This window comes from Gymnoscopelus braueri, assembly GCF_963280865.1.
Source record: "Gymnoscopelus braueri genome assembly, chromosome: 18".
In the NCBI taxonomy this organism is placed as follows: domain Eukaryota; kingdom Metazoa; phylum Chordata; class Actinopteri; order Myctophiformes; family Myctophidae; genus Gymnoscopelus; species Gymnoscopelus braueri.
In genome coordinates, this window is record NC_137618.1 from 16,543,049 (window position 1) to 16,557,218 (window position 14,170).

A 14,170-nucleotide genomic window follows, 5' to 3' on the forward strand; every position below is an offset into this window, starting at 1 on the left:
ACTAACAGCAGCCATTCTTTACCAACACCCGTGGGCCCCCAAATAATTGGCTAAAAAACACTGCAATTTTTAATGATAATGTAACTTTAATTAACCCATTCAATCCGGGAACGCATCTGTGTCATTTTAGATTTGAGCTACTATATATAACCATGATTTTATACTTCGTCTATTAAAAAATAGCAGATACACAAGCTCAAGCAAATGAATTTTGTATACATATATTTTTTGACAACATTTTTTAACTTAGATCTCTCTCCCCCCCCCCCCCCCCCAGAATATTATAGATTATAGATTTGCACAAAATGTTCACGATTAAAAAAAAATTTAACATAGTGCGGACCCCCTGTTATGCGCTATGAGCTTGTAGATCTGCTATTTTTGAATACAAATGACAGCGATACTTTCCCGGTTTTAATGGATTATAAAAAGATAACTATGGAATTTGAAACCGATAAATAGTACTAGGTTAGTTCCATTCATCCAAGCCGGAACACGACCGACTGACTGATTGATTGATTGATTGATTGATTGATTGATAATTAAAATAAACATGCTCTGTAAACGCATGCGGCCCGACCACTATGGTCGACTGACTGCCGTGTCAATGGTTCAGATGGGTGGGCCGCGAATGCTTTCATCATTTTCAAGTGGGCCCTGATCCAGAAACGGTTGGGTACACATACTGTATGCACCACACACACTCAGTAAGTGTACAAATGGAACCAAATGGACCCTTACAAGTCCATTTTGTACACTCTTGGGAGTGAAAGGTGCAATAGAGAACATTCAGCCACTAGATGTCGCACTAGCAACACTTTTGTTGCATAAGGTTCGGTATTTCCCTAACTTGTGTCTATAAGGCAGCAATCACGTAGTCTGCAACACTGTAACGTGATGGTTGCCTTCATTCATTCTTTCAAGGGAAAAAAAAGTAACTTATCCAAAAATAATAATCATTTATTTTGGGAGAAATTATACTTTAATTTTGCACCTCTTTAATAGCTCTGTGGATATATTATTTTCTTTTTCTTATTCGTTTTCATAAAAAAGTTATCTATAAACTATAATCAACACTCAGGACTCAGCACGCGCACACACACACACACACATTTGCTTTTGTAAAATCGAGGTAAAGCAAACAATCAATGCAAGATTCTTATATTACAAAATTATTTTATATCAGGACAGTGTCAAAGAAAGCTATACTGAATATATGTTATATTTCATTTCAAATATTTTCCTGTTTGTCTAAACCTTTGCCACACTTTCTATGCCTTTAAGCAGACTAAAAACAAAGAAATATACCTTTCACAGATCACAGCATAACATGCTTGCAGTTCACATTGCAATCTGAAAGAAAAGAAAGCCACCAGAATGTACTTGAAACACATAATAAATATTTATTTCGGACAAAAAAAATAATTTCGTTTTACAGTTCTCTGAAAACTCCTTTACAGCAATAGCGGGACCGTGGGCCCCCGCTATTCAAGTATGCATCCACATAACATAAGTGTCATTCAGTATTGCCAACACTAAAATCATCTCATCATTTCTCGTCAAATGAATGTACAGAAAAGTACCTCAGACAGACCGCTCAAAATCATTTGATGAAGTTTGACAAGAAGTGGGGTTGTAGACTGTGTATACACGGTAAAAAAAATCCTCAGTGTTAATTCAACTCTGAGAGTGTACAAATGGAACCATTTGTTCAGTCTCAGAGCACCAGCTAAGCGGAAATACTGGGTGCTCCCCTTGGGGTAACATCAGCCCAGTTGACAGTGGCAGTGGGGCGACACCCTTTGTCGAGAGAGATGGTGTGGTTGTACTGACAAGCTGGCTGTACCGGCGGGTTCAGAACTCTGTCACGAACATCGCACAGGACAGTTTTTCACTTAGCAGAACGGGACCTGGTAAACCTGTGACTTTGAAGAGCGGGAAAAAAAACAAAAGGAACCCGACCCTCTCGCTAACCTAGTTAAGGACTGGCATTCTTCCCGCGGTGTCCACAAAACATACACGATTCTCAACGGTCTGTCAAGAATATCAGTGCTATAGCAAACGTCCTACTGCGAATAAATAAACGTAACATAGCTTAAATACGAGATCTAGTTGCATACATATCTTGATTGTCTACCTTTTTTTCTCGTTTTAATACGGGGGGGGGGGGGGGGGGGGGGGCGCTACAATCAAACATAATTACACATATTTCGTGTCCTTAAGACGTCCAAAAGAGACCAAAGACGCCTCCCGCTCATACCAATAATGTTGAGGTTAAGAGAGGTTCAAGAATAACAGAGCCAGGTCCTAAGATTTTGGGTGGGTGGTCTGACCCGCGAGCATGGTGGTATTAGGCGACGAAACGCCGTGAACCCCAGACCGCGCCGACGTGCCAGGACATTTCAAGGCTCTGACAAAAAGAGAAGAAAAAAAAAGAAGTATTTTTCTTTTCATCTCGCATGTTCCACCGTCTAGCACCCAGACGGGAGAAAGTGGGTGCACTATACCTTTTATTATCTTAAATAATAACCACACTTCCACTCCCCCCACCCCCGTACCCCCGTCCCTGGACCCTTTTAAATACTGAAAGGATGTTTTTTTCTGAGTGCACGCCTCCTGGTTCTCGCTGGCCTGTGTGCCCTATGGCCTCCACACGTACCGCCACGCTGATTCCTGTCATAACAGGGACACGTGGGCAGTGGTGGAAGAGGTACTTTGTTTTTTAATACTCTAGTCAAAGTAGCAATACCACCGAGATACTCTGGTACAAGTAAAAGTCCTGTATTCAAAATGTTACTTGAGTAAAAGTACAAAACTACTGGCATCAAAATTTTACTTAAAGTGTCATAGTAAAAGTTCTCATTATTGTCCAATCAAAAATACCAGATCTACAAGCTCTGCTATTGTGAACTCGTAGATCGGCTATTTTCAAATAGCCAAAGTATAAAATAGGGCTTAAGTGGTTAATGTAAGTGTTACAACAATTATCTAAATCTGCTAAGTAACTAGTAACTAAAGATGTCAAATAAATGTATTAGAGTAAAAAGTACAATATTTGCCTCCGAGGTGTAGTGGAGTAGAAGTATAAAGTATCAAAAAATGTAAAATACTAAAATAAAGTAAAAAGTACCTCAAAATTGTACTTAAGTACAGTACTTGAGTAAATGTACTTTCCACCACTGCACGTGTCTGGCCTCAGCGCACTTCTACGTTTGTATTCTTAGACAACAAAGACCTTTCGACCCTTTGTAATGTATTCCTCCCACCACAGTGGGTCAGCGCCGAGTGCCTGTCACCTCCTACTTCACACTTAAGCAAATACATTTCCACCCGTCACGAACACGACCGCCGTGGCCAAACGGCGACCCGGCTCCACAGGGACCAGGTCGTAATTTTAAAGCCATGTTGTTGAACTTTGGTAGAACTTTGTGTTGATTTAACCACCTGGGAATGGCACTAGTCCAAATACTGTCCGTCATCTTTATCTGTTGCTTCCGCGCTCTGTGAGCGAGGAACCGGAACTAGGTGTTGCGAGCTCGCAGACCGAAGAGATTTGGCGTAGAAGGGGGGGGGGGGGAGGGGATTAAGTACAGACCACTGGGGGAACGCCTGTCTACGTAGTATATAGGGGTATACAGTAAGTGTTAGGAAGGTTAGCAAAATGCTATGTCAATGCAAAGCCCATTATAGTAGGTACTTTTGTCATTCCACGTCTAAAGACAGAGCTGCTGTAACAGCTTTTCGCTGCCAAATGCCAATCCAAAAATCCCAACAAACATTTCTAAGAAATGCCTCAAACTATAACCAAACCTTCAGGGATTTCACTGTAGCTGCAGAGATTTTCGCTGAAAAGTGGAGAATGAAAACATTCTCCACTTGGCCATTAGAACACTACTTTCGATAGTTTGTGGGAATGGACTGGCGCCCGCAACAGTTCTGACATGACTTCAAAAGTTTTTTTGTTATTTTTTGGTATAATTTCTTAAAGAAATTGCAAGTTAAACACACCCGAAGGTCATTTTGCATGTTTGCCATACTGTATCTAGAACGTACCACAATAGCTATCCCAAAACTCAGATTCTTGTGTGGTCAATCCCGGGTGCACAGGGGCCTCTGACATCCAGGGGCCTCGCCCTGGGCCCACCCGTTGTTTTTGGGTTTGTTTGTGTGCTAAAAGTGTGATCTTGAGATCCTTTTCTTCAGAGAACAAAAGCAACAGACAGACATGGTCAATATTGGACTTAGATCATAAGGGAGCTGCACAGCCCAAGGTTCTCCAAAGCTCAACATCGCTTTAACCCTGGCGTTCCTATTGTGGGCATCCTTATAACTTTTATTTTATTTATTTTTTAAATATTCCTAAATATATATATTTTTAAATAATCAAAATGCTTCAAAAAGCACAAGCTCACAACACAATGCGTTGTGAGCTTGTAGATGTATTTTCACTATTTGTCATACTGTTCAACTAAGCATAATTGGGCTAAAGTGGAAAACAATGTATCTGTTTTCATCATGAGTTGGAACCCATGCTTCAATCTCAGAGAACTGGAGCAGCAGAACCAGTATCCAAAGACCATGCAATGGGCAAAATGACGTCCCTGCCAACCGTTTGCTACATTCAATAACGTCACGCACGCGGTGGGGTCATGAAGGAACGAGGCGAGCTTAGGACCGTATTCACAGATTGCCATTCTAGTCCTAATAGATCTACAGCACTGGCTAAAGTTACAGTTTCCATTAAGAAGTGAGGTTTTGGCTCCAATGGAAACTGCAAATATACAGTACAAAAAAAAAAGCACATATCATGTTTCACTATCTTTCTAGTACAATACTTGCAGATTTAAATTTACAGCAGGTGTATGCCATAAGATTGAATACGCCTGGAAAGATTAAACCAACAGTATATAAAAAAGGACACATTTGTAGTTAAAAGCTTTCATATACTTGTCACTTGCATCGCATGGATCTCTTTCAGGGAGATATAACACAATATATATATATATATTTTTTTGCAAGGAAGCAAAGTGTTGAATACTGTATCTCTTGACTTTGTTTTCTTTTCTCCATTAAAGGGATACAAGGCTGTCTTTTTTTTTTTTACATAGCTTCCCGTGAACGCAAGTGTTGAATTCCCATGACCGCGTTATGTACACAAAAGGGACAACAAGCTAAAGGTTGGGCAGCAATATTTACAGATCAAAGGTCAGTCTCCCCCAGAGACAGAACCCTTGCGTGTCTCATAATAAAGGACATCTGAAAAGGGACATAATACTGTAACTGTAGGCTACTTCCTGCTCTACGCCAGTGTTTCCCAAACAATGGGTCAGGATCCCATTTTTGGGTCACCGACCCTACACTTAAAAACAACTTTTAAGAATAGTGACGATAGCGCATCACAGCGCGTTGTGAGCTTGTAGATTTCGGCTATTTTCACTATCGACCCACCTGGAACGCATCTGTGTCACTTTAGATTTATTTGGCTATTCAAAAATAGCAGATATACAAGCTCATAACGCGGCACCGAGTGCCGCGTTATGAGCTTGTAGATCTGCTATTTTTTTTTTATCGTGGAAAAAAAGTGTTTTTGATTTTTTTTTCAAAAAACTGTTAGGATTTAGAAAACATTTTTAAGAATCGCCTCAGGTCTTAATGGGTTAAAAATGGCTTAAAGCGGCACTACTGTATGTAACTTTCCTCTTCTACCCCGGATTTGAACAAAAGCTTCCTGTGCAAGTTTTGCCATTGAGCTAATAGCCTGCCTGCCTGCTTGCTCAGGGGATAAATTGAATCTTGACCATCATCAGGTCAAAATTCGGTGTCAGATCCTGTGTTTCTATGTTTCAATAGAAGAGCAGGGAGAGAAAATACAACCACCCCCAATTGTGTAAGTTATATTGTATTACGTAGTGCTGCTTTAAGTGGTTAATTCATAATGTGTCTTTCTAAGGTTTGGGTCATTACCAAATATATAAATAAATAAAGATACATTTATCTTTTGGTTCTCGAGCTGAAAAGTTGGGGAAATACCGGCCTATATGGTACACACAGTAACGGTACAGGCCCACCCACACATAAAGGGGAGTATGGAGTGTAAATGAAGATTCATGTTTTATTAACCATGGCGTCCCTATTTTGGGCCTGTCATTAGAGGCGAACATGTTAGAATATTTTCAAACTAATTCGATAAATCGCAGGTCCATACGATGCCATGAGACACGTGGTAATCGTCTTTTTGAAAACGTTTGGAAATTATTTATTTTAAAGAAATAGGGCTTAAGTGGTTAAACGTGTTCGGTGGATTGTTTTCAACGTTTGGATGCTATGCAGCAATAGAGCAATCTGGTGAATGCAGTTCCAACAGAGGACTAATGATTTGTGACTGTATTTTATGTTGTATTTTATGCTGTACGCTCTCTTCTTGCCAAGTGCAATGTGTCTTCACTGTTTTCATAATCAGTTCCTTCACAATTTTAAACATAATCTCTTCATAGCATCTCTGTAAATATATTGTATTCACTGCAGTTCTTTTCATAAAAAAAAGATGTTTCTTTTTTGTAATAATTATTTGTTATTATGTGCTATCATTTGGTATGCATGCATCTATCCTTTATTTTTATTTAATTTTTTGTAAGCAACCACTGAATCAAATTTGATTTACGTGCGTATCGTATCTGGCCAAATAAAAGTGATTCTGATGTTCTATCTAGAGAACAGCTAATGCATTACATTAGGCACAGTGGTCTGGCATGGAAAGGCTCTGTAATGGAACCCTATACTCCGCTTTGTTAGTTCTAGAGATGTGTTTTTAGAGAAGACAAAAAAAAAATATTTCATGGGTCGAACGTTACAGCATCTGCTAGGTAACATTTGTTGCAAATCGTCGCTGTCGGGAGGGAAACCTCATATGTCCAAAAACTGTTACTCGCCAGGATTCATATTCAAAAATAGCAAAAGTTGCAAATCTACAAGCTCGAAACGCGGCGCGAAGCGACGCGTTTCGAACCTGTAGATCTGCTACTTTTGCTGCTTTTGTGTGACGCTGTAGTATTATCAAATAGGGCGTTAATTTACGAAAAAAAAACACAAACAGTTAGAATATGGAGATAAGAGGTTTTTGCCCCGACAGCAACGAAATATCCTTGGTGTCAGCCAGAAGATGTTTTCAACCCGGCAGAAATTGTCAGCTGAGTTTTTCTTATTCAAATATATCGACGCTGTCGGGCAGAAACCTTGTATGTGTCCAACACTGTTACTTTTTTTTAGGAAATGGAAACAAGAACCTTTCTTCCAATGGATCTGATGTAGTTATTATTTAGTCACAGAGCAAGTAGCCTGAGGCTACGAGCTCAATCCATGGTCTTGAAGGGCGGACCCAAACACAGCCGCCTGGATTTGTGCGTGTCTTCCTATTGCTTCACCAATCTATGTCCCCGCCTCCCCTCCCCTCCCCCCCTCGGCCTGTGCACGGAGCACGCTGACGTCACCAAATTTAGAGCGACGCCCCTCTGCACTCTGATTGGTTAGGAGATAACAAGGTCCAAGACCATCGTTCATGCATCGCTCCCCCAGGCTTTTTTTCTTTTGTAACAAAAAAAAAAGCCTGGGTTTCCGAGGCTACAGAGCAAGAGCTCTTGTTAATACTTTTCATTTATAAATCTTTTGAAAATAGCAAAAAAGAGCAGATCTACAAGCTCACATGCAACGCATTATGAGCTACTTGTAGCTTGTAGATCTACTTTTGTGTGATGTTAATTTACAAAACAACGTGAAAAAGTTGAACTATGGATACAAGGTTTGCCCCGACAGCGACAATATATATATCTGATGTCCAAACAAAGTTTAGTATCAGGGAGTGGACCGGGGAATGTTTACCGAAGCCCGGTCCAGCGTGCAGGCTACGGTGAAATCTCATTGGCTCGTTGTACCTCACTCCATAATGAAGATTAAAACGTTGTTATGAAAGGCGCCTCCCGGAACTCCTCACACAAACCTGTGAAAAGGTTGCATCAGATCTTGGAATTATTAAGATTCCATCTTAGAAATCTGGGTCAAAATGAGTTATTTGCATTCAAACAAATGAGGTGAATACACTGGTATTCAGACCCTCAGTTTGGCATGCATTAGACCATGCCTGTAAGGGGTCCATTTGGCTCCTAACTATCACTAATTTATCTGGGGACCCCCTGGAGGTCCCCGGACCCCACTTTGAGAACCACTAGTATAAGATTCACTTAATACAACCCAAGCACCATGAACCCGACAAACGAAGATCGTTGCTTTTGATCACAGTTAGGTTTTGGGGGGGAAACAAAATGTATCGGTGTGTCACAACAGCGGTTCCAACGGCTACATTAATTCAGCATTTTGGATGTGAGGACATAAAACACTCCATATCTCAAAGCCACTGTAAACACAGATGGAACGTTAAAATTCCAAGCTCACAAACCTTACTGTACAATGAATCATTCATAAATCTCGCCAACACTCAACCTTTCCCCACGCTTCTATGGGAACGCTTTCACTGCTTGTGTGTTTGCTTTAGTTGCTATGTTTTTTCCAGTGAAGCGTGTCACAAATATAATTCATGACCTTTTCGCGAAAAAATAAAATAAAAAATGCACAACACCGGGGGAGCCCTCGCGGCGCAAATTAAAGAACGCATGAAAAGTGACGGACTTCCAGTTTAACCTGTGCTTTTGACATTCTTCTCTTTATAATACATCATGGCGCTTTCTTCCACATACGCTCGCTCGGTTTAACTGAAACCCCTTTGAGAATATGACTTTGAATCAACAAGCATTCCCACTCGAGGTTCCCAAAAATAAATACATAAGTTACACAACACAAAGTAGAAAAATAAGCTAGAGAACATTTCAGCTAGTTTGCTTGTGCACCCACGGTCACAACAACGCACAATACAAACCTCAGTGTTCATTTGTCCATTTGTAACTCACAGAGAATACAAATGGAAGCAAATGGACCTGTAAGGGTCCATTTGCTTCCATTTGTAGTGTACACTCACTGAATTTAAAAGGTGCTGTAAGCTATATTTTTGTTTAAAATAAAATAAAAAAATGTAAAAAAGTTAAAGTTCTATATTCCAATAGCAATGATTGCTATGGGTCGTTTGTTCAGTAACACGGGTCGCCCTGTCTCTCCAGCTCTTCATTAAACAGAAAACACATGTCTATGTGGGACAGATCAGAGAGAGATCATTTATCAGCTTAAATGTTTATAATGTTCCAGTTCCAATTGTGTCTGCTCACTTATATGTTTCATCACTTCCAGTTTTACTTGTTGTATCCTGTATTCTGTATGAGTCCTCTTTCCTGACTGGATGAAATTGTTATCCCAACCTGAAAATGTACGTTCTGTTTAAGGTCATGGGATGGGGAGACCCCTGTTATTGAACAAACACACTATGCAATGATTTATATGGGGAAATAGAGCTATTTATGCCATGTAACACATATTCTAATAAAAAAAAAAAACACTTCCAGCACCTTTAACCCATTAAAACCGGCAAAACATCTGTGTCATTTTAGATTTTTGCGTTGGCTATTCAAAAACAGCAGATATACAAGCTCATACATCTGCTATTTTTTTTACATTTTTGAAAAAATCTTGAAAGTGTGAGAACTACTAGGCATTTGTAGAATCGGCCTCAGGTCTTCACTCATTTAGACCTGGAACGCATCTGTGTCACTTTAGATTTCTTTGGCAATTCAAAACAAGCAGATATACAAGCTTATAGCGCGGCACAGAGTGCCGCGCTATGAGCTTGTAGATCTGCTATTTTAGAAAAATCTTGAAAAAAACTGTTAGGATTTAGAAAACATTTTTTAAGAATTGCATCAGGTCTTAATGGGTTAATGGGTTCAATGAACACTCGTGACTTTTCAGTGTAGGGGTCAGTGGACTAGCATGTTGGGCAGAGGAAACGTGACATAAAGTAGCACCCCTCGAAAGAATCTCCTGCAGTCCTCTGTTGAATTTTGGCTGCAGTATGGGAGACTACATTTAGAGCTGGAGGCTCTCGGCCAGGGAGCTAAGGTTGGCAGCGGCCATTGTGAACTTTTGCCCAGTCAAAAGTGCTCATTACTAAAGGAGTCCATACAGGAAGGGAAAGAGGACTACATTTTTAACTCCTTGCTCGCACACCATTGAGACATTATAGGCAATGGCAGTAGTAAAAAGGAGAACAAGGCAGCTTAATTACACAGGCAGTGGACTTCGTTTTGGGTTGGCTTATACCCTGGCAACAAGTGTTCCTACTGTACCGGGGGGTTACGCGTCGACACACTTACAAATACACGTACAAATCCCACGCCGCAAGTTCGGACCGTGTACTCAAAAAAGTGCGGTTAACAAAATAAGAGAACCTTTCGAGCTCTATAGGTTTGCATACCCGTGTGAAAAGCCTTTTCATTCACATTATGGACTTCCCCAGCTGTGAGTTTGTTTTAATTCGACGCCAACATCCCCCATCGCCACTCATGACATGAACCCCAAAGCGTCTCACACGTTAACGAAGGACCCACCGTGGTTACGAGTTATATACTGGACATCAACAAACGTGATTGCACACAAGCCCAGAACCTGTCGCAGGTTTAAAGGGAAAGAGGACTTAAAGTGGTGGATACAGTGTTCACGACATTCACACACGCACACACACACGCGCGCGCGCACACACAGACACACGTACAGTCGGCATGCCGAAAGTGGAGCCATTCACTGGCCTGTAAAAGGAATCAGTTCTTCAGGGCGGTTAACACAATGATGCCATCACGAAGGTGTAACATCAATAGATTTGCTCCTGTAACAATTTGGGGGAACATTTAAGATACAGTAAGACGTTATCATCCAGCTAAAGGTTTGGGCGGGACATAAGATACAGTAAGGTAAAAAATCTTATCATCCAGCTATAGGTTTCGTTATATTTGACAAAGACCAATCCGTTTACGATCCTCTGCGTTTCCTCACCGCCACTACCCACTGACACAGAGGGGTTCTTCCAAAGAGGCTCGCTTCTGATTGGCCGGCGTCGCAGGACGGAAGGAGGAGAAAAAAAAGTCTTATTGTCCGACTTCTAGACGAGCATGTGGATCTCGTTGTACTCGTCCCGTCCGTCTTCGTCGAAGTTGGGAGAGTCCTCGTCACAATCCAACTGTGGATACAGACAACATCGTCATTCTTTTTTTAGTATCTAGATCAGTGGGTCTCAAAGTGGGGTCCAGGTAGCCTTATTATTATTATTATTATCAGAAAATGATTTTGATGCTTTTTACTGTTGTACAGACAGCAGTTGAAACGCAGTCACTGATTGGTAGGGGTGTTGGAAAAAATCGATTCGAATACGAATCGTTTGAATCGGAAAAAAAACGCTTTTGAATCGAAAAAAAAACGCTTTTGAATCGGAAAAAAAACGCTTTTGAATAAAAAAAAAACGATTTTGAATCGGAAAAAAACAATTTTGAATCGAGAATCGTTTGTTTTGAAAAAATCGATAAAAATCGGAATCGTCACCCCAAGAATCGGAATCGAATCGAATCGTGAGATAGCAGACGATTCACAGCCCTACTGATTGGCCCGATAATTTTCTGATTTCTCATACTCGCTCCCTATGGGCCGAAGTCCAGACTGATACCGTGGAGGAACGTGAGAGTGAATCCACGTTCCTTGAGGGGGTTCCAAATGACAGGGTCTGTAACTCAATAGAACCAAATGGTTCCAATTCAAATGTTTGAGAAACACTGATCTAGATTTTCTTTTTCTATTCATGTTACAAAAAATATATGTATGTGTGTGTGTGTGTGTGTGTGTGAGAGAGAGAGAGAGAGAGAGAGAGAGAGAAAGTGGAGTGCTACTGTACAGTATAGATGCTCCTTCCAACATCAGGAAAAAAAACGTCCGGTTCGGACAGGCTCCGGAGGGTCGGGGGTTCTGAGAAAAAAAGTTCAGAATGACGTATATTAAGAGTTACATCATCTCCCCTTTCCGAAGAGAAATGTTTGCGGACGTCGGAAGGAGCGTGTATTGGACTTAAGAAATGTGTGTGTGTGTGTGTGTGCGGGTGCGCTTTGTTTGTGTTACCATGGAGAGGATGTGGTTTAGGGGAGGACAGAAAGGAGGTCGTATGATGAACATAAGGCCCAGCTTTAAGTCGCAGCTGAAGAGTCCAGCTGTGTGTTATTTTCTCTCTTCCTAGGGAGGTCACATGGTCACTAACACTTGTGTCCTGTTGTTTCACAACATTTAAGTGGATAAATCGTCACGGTCATGTCAGAGAGGTCACGGCGAGCTCCCAGAGGTGACGTTCATGCGCATCACACTCGTCGACAGATGTTATGGCGTTATGGAGACACATCAGCCTGAGTTTTAACGCATTCAATATGGGAACGCATCATCTTAGATTTGAGCTATAACCATTATTTTATACAGTGGCTATTAAAAAAATAGCAGATCTACAAGCTCATGAGCTTGTAGATCTGCTATTTTTGAAAAATCTCTGCAATCTATGCCTTTGAATATATGTATTTTAAAGCAAACATTTTGTCAAATATGTTGTTCCAGGGACCTCCAGAAGCAAAGATTTGAGTTACAAATGTTTGCTTAAAAAAATTATATAATCAAAGATTTGCAAACATTTTCAAGATTTTTCAAAAAATAGCAGATCTACAAGCTCATAGCGCGGCACCAAGTGCCGCGCTATGAGCTTGTAGATCTGCTATTTTTGAATATCCAAAGAAATCTAAAATGACCAAGATGCGTTCCCTGATTGAATGGCTTAACCACTTTAACCACGTTATCCTTTTTTCCCCCTTTGCACCAAATCTCTTCACCAAAAATAGCCGATCTACAAGCTCACAACGCTTGGCAGTAGCCATGCGTAGTTGTGCTGCTATTTTTGGCGAATGTCCCCCCCCCCCCAGAATAAGGATAAGGATTTAACAACAGTAAACCCTGGTGTCCCTATGTTGGCCATGTTATTACAGGCCCATATTCATGTTAATTTTTTTTTGAAAATGATTGAGAATGTTAAAAAATTAAAGTTTTGACATTTTTCAAAAACAGCTGATCTACAAGCTCAGTAGATCTGCTAGAGTTTCCAATAGGTTTAAGTGGTTAATTCAGCGTATAAAAACCGTGTATCCCGCGGCTGTTTGCTGTATCAGATGATTGTGGGCATCGTTCCCAAGAACGTGTGGCGTGCCTGGAATGCTGGCCTGCGAGCGAGCCAACCGCCCCGGCCCGAACCAAACCAAACCTTACCGCCTGCAGCTCGCGCTCCTCGAAGATCCTGGCGAGGACGAGGCGGCGGAGCGGCACGGTCATGATGAGGATGAAGGGGAACGCCAGCGACGCCACCGTGGACTTCACCACCCACAGCGCCACGATGCACAGCAGCTGGATGATGGTGAACATGTTCATGCGCCACGTCTTCACCTGCACGAGAGAGAGAGAGAGAGAGAGAGAGAGAGAGAGAGAGAGAGAGAGGGAGAGAGAGAGAGGGGCATGCCACGATCCTGGATTAACCCATTGAGGCCTGAGGTTCCGATTCTGCAAAATGGCTTCTAAATCCTAACGGTTTTCTGAAAAACTTATGTTTCTATGTCAGTGGTGCTCAGACTTTTTTATGTCAAGGACCCCCAAAATGATATGGGTTTGGTCGCGGACCCACATCTTGTTCCAGGGACCCCCAGAAGCAAAGATTTGAGTTAAAAATGTTCGCTTTAAAAATATATATATTCAAAGATTTGCACGCATTTTCACGATTTTTCAAAAATAGCAGATCTACAAGCTCGTAGCGCGGCACTCGGTGCCGCGCTACGAGCTTGTATATCTGCTATTTTTGAATAGCCCAAAGTGTAAAATAATGCTTTTTTAGCTCAAATCAAAAAGTGACACAAATGCGTTCCAGGTCTTAATGGGTTAAACCAGTGGTTCTCAATCTGTGGGCCGGGACCCCACTGGTGGGCCGTGAGGAGATGGCAAACTGGTTCCCCAAATAATTGACAAAACACTAGGACTTTAATGATAGCACAACATTAATGTTTTAAAATGATGATAATGTAAAGAAAACTGTCATTTGTATTTTTCTTTAAAAAAAGGTTGAAACATTTGTTTTCATTGTGATACCGATACATCGATTGATTGATTGATTGAT

At 41.1% G+C, this 14,170-nt stretch overlaps 1 protein-coding gene across 1 annotated transcript in view; it reads right to left on the reverse strand.

The window, feature by feature from the left end:
* Positions 1-10,998: 10,998 nt before the first annotated feature.
* slc4a3 (solute carrier family 4 member 3) overlaps positions 10,999-14,170 on the reverse strand; it is an 88,866-nt gene continuing 85,694 nt past the window's right edge. Inside the window, exons 21-22 of the mRNA XM_080456783.1 lie at positions 13,276-13,449; positions 10,999-11,170 (exon numbers count right to left, since the gene is read on the reverse strand). Coding sequence (XP_080312909.1) covers positions 11,093-11,170; positions 13,276-13,449 — 252 coding nt within the window. The 3' untranslated portion in view covers positions 10,999-11,092. The remainder of the gene's footprint in view (positions 11,171-13,275; positions 13,450-14,170) is intronic.